The sequence below is a fragment of the Quercus robur genome, chromosome 7, assembly GCF_932294415.1.
Source record: "Quercus robur chromosome 7, dhQueRobu3.1, whole genome shotgun sequence".
Classification (NCBI taxonomy): domain Eukaryota; kingdom Viridiplantae; phylum Streptophyta; class Magnoliopsida; order Fagales; family Fagaceae; genus Quercus; species Quercus robur.
This window is the reverse complement of record NC_065540.1, coordinates 16,031,413-16,037,956: the sequence shown is the minus strand read 5'-3', so window position 1 is coordinate 16,037,956 and position 6,544 is coordinate 16,031,413. Positions and strand designations below refer to the sequence as shown.

Here is a 6,544-nt window from a genome sequence, read left to right as displayed (position 1 = left end):
TCCTCAACTAATAAAAGTATTAAAAACGTATAGCTAATTAGCTAAAATAAAATAAAATAAAGAGGTTACAACTTACAAAGTAAAGAAATAGATCATTTTGATTCCACTGTCGTACATTAAAAAAAAATTACTAAAAATAATGTAAATAAAAGTTAAAAACTAAATAAAATATATTGATTATTATTTTTTTTTTTACTAAAAGTAAAAGTACACTGTGTAACTAGGGGTTCCGAAGGATGTGCCCCTTGAAACTAGTAAAATATATTGAATGTTGGACTCACAAATAGTAATGTTAATATTGAAAAAAAAAAAAAAAAAAAAAAAAAAAAAAAAACTGCTAAACGCTAGCATCTTATAAGCTTCTTTTCATAGGCCCTATGTAAGACTCGCAAATAGTGATGATATGGAACCTGCAAACAAAAGAATGCAAAAAACCAGATGAAAATTCCTTCCCAAATGCACACTTAGACTAACTTTTGTAAACTCTTATGAGTGAAAAAATTACATGACCATCATAACATATGACCAGTTTCTCAAAAAAAAAAAAATCATAACATATGACCAATTGACCATATCAAGAAGACTCATTAACTAATTCGCACTACAAGTTTCAGCCAAAAAAAAACTAATTCGCACTACTGGTTGTGTGTATATGAGAGCTATTGAGGTCAATTTGAGGGATATGAAAATTTCAAAAAATAATAAAAGAAAGAATTGAAAACCAAGAACTAGATGTTTTTGTAATTAACCCATACCCAAGGGGTGTTTTTGTATTTAGGCAAAAAAAAAAAGGACGGGTAAAAAAAATAACCAAAAAACGAATGAGCCCAAAGGAAAAGCGAAAGCAAGAAAAGAAGGGGCCCAAAAGGAAAAAAGAAACCCAAAAGCAAAAAAGAAAAGGTCCAGACAGGTAGGCCAGGAATCTTCCAAAAAGTTCAAATTCTGACCATTCAAAAGAAGAACAAAACACAGACGTAACAGTTTCTTTGCAATTACTGAAAGTTGAAAATACTTCAAAATTTCTAAACAAATCAACACCTTGTTACTTTGTGCCGGCCAGACGCGGCTAAGCTCTTTGATTATGTTGATGATGAAGAAGAAGCTGAAGACGAACAGTATCTCTGTTTCTCTGATGAGCAGCAACCTTCAGAGGTACTGTTGTTTTACTTTCTCAACAATTACCTTGGTTTTTATCACTTTTCATTATCTGATTTCTTTTCTGGGTCCACTGTAATGTTTATGTTTGGTTCTGGGGTTGGGTTTTTTTACTGTTTACTTTTGACCAGAATTTAAGATTATGCTTTTTCTTTTCTTTTTTTGTGTGTTCCAACTTCTGGGTTTTGAAGGACTTCTTGTACGGCATGTAATTCATGGTTTAATTCATTGTTGTCTATGTTTCATTGGAACTTTTTACTTTCTATCTATTTAATAAGAATGGTTGCTGTGGGTATATGGGGAGAAATAAAAGGTTGCATATTTATGTTTCTTGTCATAGAATTATGTTGCTTTGTGATGGATTCTGCCAGAAATGGTATTGAGAGTTGAAGCAAGTGTAAATTTGTGTTCTTTCTTTATGGGGTTATCACTAATTCTTGAACTGTTTGTTTGTGAACTAGATCCCTTGCTTTATTCATGGGTTTTTTTACCACCAATTATTAGTTACCTTTTTATTCACGAGCTGTTAAACATGTTTTTTCTTCTTATGTTTATGTGTTTGTTTAATGGGAGAGATTGGAGGGAACTGAGTAACCCAATTGAGGATAGAAACTGTAGGCGTGTTCGAAGAATTTGGCTGACCGAGGTAAAGAATGCATTTAGGAGGATAAAAATGAAAAGTCATGGGACTAGATGAAATCCCCTTTGAAGTTTGGAAGTGCTCAAGAGATGTAGGTGGGTGCTGGTGCCTGGTTGAAAATCTTTTTAAAAAGTTTAGTGTGCTTAGTGAGTAAAGTAGAAGTGCACTTAACACCTATTTACAAAAAGGAGGGAGATATTCAAAACCATACAAATTGCTGTGGAAATAAACTTATAAGTCACACTATGAAACTTTGGGAGAGAGTAATTGAACATAGATTAATACACGAAACAACAATATCAGAGAGCAATTTGGTTAAAGAATGTTAACATAAATAAGGGAAATACATTTATACAAGGAAAGATAAAATTCGAAATGAGGAAATTTGTTTAAAGATAGGGTTAGTTCCTATTGATGAAAGGATGAGGGTGTGTCGCTTGAGATGGTTTGGTCATGTTTAGAGGAAAGCAATTAATGCACCAAAGAGAGAGTGAATTAATTCAAGTTTGAGGAACAAAAAAGGAGAGGAAGAGTAAAACTAACATTAATAGTAGTAAAAAAGGACATGTCAATTAAGGAAGTAACAAAGAGTATCGGGTAGAATAGAATGGCAAAAAAAGCACATGTAGCCGACCCTAATTAGTCTGTTAAGCAAACCCCAAAATGTTAGACTAAGGCCTGGTTATTGCTGTTGTATGTTTATGTTTTGGGTAGAACCCACGTCTTTTTGTTACTACCTTGATTAATTCTTGACTTCTAATTGAAAAATAACAACATCATTGTTGCAAGGCAGCTATATGACTTGCATGCTTTTTCAATCATGTTCTTCTTGGAGTTAGAATTGAAGGTTTTAACATGGATTCAATAAATGCATTTGTTTTTTTCCTTAAATTCTTTCATCAGCTTCCTTTGTTTATCAGAATACTAGTTTCATTCTTTCTATGATGAGCTGGTTACATCTTAATATTTCAACTCCAGGTAAAAGGTGACAATCTGACACATCATTGACTGTTTTCTAAATCGGAGCAGTGGGATTTAGCATTCTGGGATCATTTAGGATTGGCATCAGTGTAGAGTCCCAGTGGTTTGTGGGCTTTTTGATTAAGAACTTTTGGAATCTCCACTGGGACTTTTTGATCTAGAACTTTTGGAATCCAAGAGATCCGTAAAAGTCAAATTTATCTGTAAAATGATTCCAACTAGTAATGGGGGAGACTTAATGGAAGTTCAAGAAGACTTGGCCTCAAGTTCGACCCCGTATGCTTATACGGCCAATGAAAATGGTGCTCTTCAAATTTCAACATCCCGAAAGGGACTGCTAAGTGATGAAAATCCTAGAAGAGGGAATAAGGGCAGGTTATCAATTACTCCCAGTAAACTAAGCTTACTGAAAATCAAGTCAAGTAGTAATTTAGCTTCCCCATCAGCTAAAGTTCAGCATATTGCAGAGGAAAATGATGAAACCCCACGATCTGTACCTTCTTCCAGTAGTCAAGGTTTCCAAAAACGTTTCAGTGGGATTCTAGCTAAGAAAATTAATTGGGAGTCCCTGATGACAATCGGTAAAGAATGGATCAAGAACCCTTTAAACATGGTTCTTTTTTTATGGATAAGCTGTGTTGCTGTTTCAGGAGCGATCCTATTTCTCGTTATGACAAATATGTTAAATGGTGCCCTGCCACAGAAGTCACAGAGAGACACCTGGTTTGAGGTCAATAATCAAATTCTCAATGCTCTTTTTACTCTCATGTGTCTGTATCAACACCCAAAGCGGTTCCACCACCTTGTGCTTCTGTGCAGATGGAAGCCTAAGGACATCTCTGCACTCAGAAAAATATACAGCAAGAATGGCACTTACAAGCCAAATGAACGGGCCCATATGATGGTGGTAGTTGTGTTACTCCATGTTAATTGCTTTGCTCAGTATGCCTTATGCAGCCTTAACTTGGGATACAAAAGATCCAATCGACCTGCTGTGGGTGTCGGTATCTTTCTGTCTGTTGCAATTGCTGCCGCAGCAATAGCAGGTTTGTATTCCATTTTAAGCCCCCTTGGAAAGGAGTATGACTCTGAAGTTGATGAAGAAGCGCAGGTTCAACCTCTTACTAATGGCACTAGTTGGTCCAGCCAACTAACAAAGAAGTCGTTAGAAAAAAGATTTTCATTTGCATCGAGAACTGAGCAGAGGATTATTGAGCATGCACCCAAATGGAGTGGGGGCCTATTTGATATTTGGGATGATATTTCTATATCTTATCTCTCTCTTTTCTGTTGTTTTTGTGTTTTTGGGTGGAATATGGAAAGACTTGGGTTTGGGAATATGTATGTTCATATTGCAACTTTTCTCCTCTTTTGCATGGCTCCATTTTGGATCTTCAATTTGGCTGCTGTCAATATTGATGATGAGACCATGAGGGAATGTCTTGCATTGACTGGTGTCGTGCTTTGTGTGTTCGGTTTACTCTATGGTGGATTCTGGAGGATCCAAATGAGGAAGAGATTCAACTTACCTGCAAATAACTTTTTTTGTGGAAAACCTGCAGTTGCAGATTGCACACTGTGGCTTTTCTGTTGTTGGTGCTCCCTTGCTCAGGAGGTTCGTACAGCTGATTTCTATGATATTGTGGAAGATAAATTTTGCAGAAAACAGAAGGACGAGAATGGCCAGCCGGCACTTTCCCCTTTACCACGTGAAGGTGGAGCAGTTCAATCCAGATACAGTTCAACTTCTTTACATTCAAACAACCCTAGGTTGTCTAAGCTCAGGACTGAAAACTCCCCAGGTCCAAGCAGACTTTCAAACTATCATAATAGTCCCAATGGAAAGCTCCTCCTGGTCGAGGAGTTTTCTGAAGAAGGTCTAGAGAATTTTATGAAGCCACCTGATCTATCATCAATGCAGAGAGATGAAATTCCATTGAGGCATTCAGTAGACGCTCAAGTGCCATAGTGCTTATGGTGCTGGGAATCAATGTAATGCCATGTCAATTTTTTATAAACTCCTTTTTGTTGTTCATCTTTGTACTTTCATAGCTTCTAGCATGTGTAATTTGACGTGTCCTTGTTATACACTAATCAGCCTAAGTACCATCTTCAATCTTCAGCGAATGTCTGCTAGGCTTGCATACTACAATAACAGGGATTAGAGTCTCTTTATGATCTAAGACGCGTTTAGAGAGGATAAGTTTAACTATGAGTTGATTTAACTATATTATTGACATGGTAAAAGGATTAGAATGATAGATTTTAGAGTGTGGAAAGTTGGATTCTCAGGTGGTTCAACAAATTCCAGCATTACTGTACCTTTTCCTTCACAAGAATTTCATTTCTTGGATCTAGGAACAATGAGATATCATCAGCTATTTTTCCAGAGTTACTTTCACATGATTGATCTTGGAGTCTTTGAATGTTTTAGTCTTCCTTAAAGATGCTCTATCCAATTATGGACCATACATTTGCAGTCCTATCACTGAGAAAGCTTATACTGCTACTATCTAATCTGGTGTTTGACATAACATCAAAGGTACAGGTTTAGTAAGAACACTGAAAACACCATTCCTGCATGAAAATGTAAAGGCAGAGAGCATCTTAGTGGTGGCAATACCCATGTACGTTTTATTATCATGCTAGTGTGCCCGTTTGGTACAGTTTAATATTTCAGCTTTTCGAAAATGATAATTGTTTTAAAAAGTTGTACCTTCGGAAATTTAAATTAAAAAAAAAAAAAAAAAAAAAAACAAAACAAAATAACTCTAGTTTGAAAAAAATTGCTTTAGAAAGGTGCTGGACCGCAGACACTCATGAGGAGAAATGGAATATAAAGCAGCTTTGATTCAAACTTTTAAAGGATATGTCCTTGATTTGATAATCACATATTACTTTTGTTAACAAGCATGTAATTGATTATTTAAAAATGGATCCTTTATTAGATTGGAGATTAACAACACCTTAGACCATTATTTTTTTTTTATGGAGTTCTGTATTTCAAAGTTTCCCAATGTGGTTAGATCTCATATATTTTTAGAAGATCCATATATATCTTCATTCTCATTTCAACCCTTTCATCTAAGTTCATTGCATATCATGTTTTGGAACTGAACTGCATTCATGGTTGCCTACAAACACCATCATAACCCAAAAATAAAAATAAAGAGGACCTCTACCCATCGCTCCCTCTTGGTGCAGTGGTTATTCTACAAGTATAAATGCTTGTGGGGTGTGAGGGGTAAAGGCCAAGGTTCAAGTCTCTAGGAGGGAACTTCACACACATATACACTTAGGGCACGTTTGGTAGACTGTAATAGGCATTGTAATGTAATAGTTATTCCTATGGTTTAACTATTCAATAGTTTGGTTATGTTTTTATTACAGGGTATAGTCATTCCTTATGAATAACTATTCTTTAAAATGAGGAATAACTATTCCTCTCTAAAAGGGTTGTAATAGCTATTCCTTAGTAGATGTAATAATTTCTAACATTAATATATTTCCAAATAAATAAACTTTCCATATCCACCTAACAATTATGGAAATAAAAAATCATAAAAAAAAACTCATTTCTCTAAAATTTAAAATATAATATTTTCTAGGAAATATATTTGTATGAATGAGATATTTCCTAAAATAGATCATAAGTTTTATTTTAATATTACAACTCACAACCAAACTAATGAATAGGTTTAGTTATTCCATTACAACACATTTTATTCCTGGTAATAAAGATTACCATTCCTGTTGTAATCCACATTC

The 6,544-nt window shown here is 35.0% G+C and overlaps 1 protein-coding gene across 2 annotated transcripts; it reads left to right on the top strand.

Annotated features, from left to right (window-relative positions):
• Window positions 1-951: 951 nt before the first annotated feature.
• Window positions 952-4,898, top strand: LOC126692493 (uncharacterized). 2 transcript variants are annotated; one of them, XM_050388116.1, is made up of 2 exons: window positions 952-1,152; window positions 2,825-4,898. In XM_050388116.1, the coding sequence occupies exon 2, from the start codon at window positions 2,985-2,987 to the stop codon at window positions 4,743-4,745; it is 1,761 nt and encodes a 586-aa protein (XP_050244073.1). In that variant the 5' UTR covers window positions 952-1,152; window positions 2,825-2,984; the 3' UTR covers window positions 4,746-4,898. The 2 variants fall into 2 exon arrangements, with proteins under 2 accessions (XP_050244073.1, XP_050244072.1); XM_050388115.1 differs by having other exon boundaries at window positions 2,774-4,898.
• The last annotated feature ends 1,646 nt before the right edge of the window (window positions 4,899-6,544 follow it).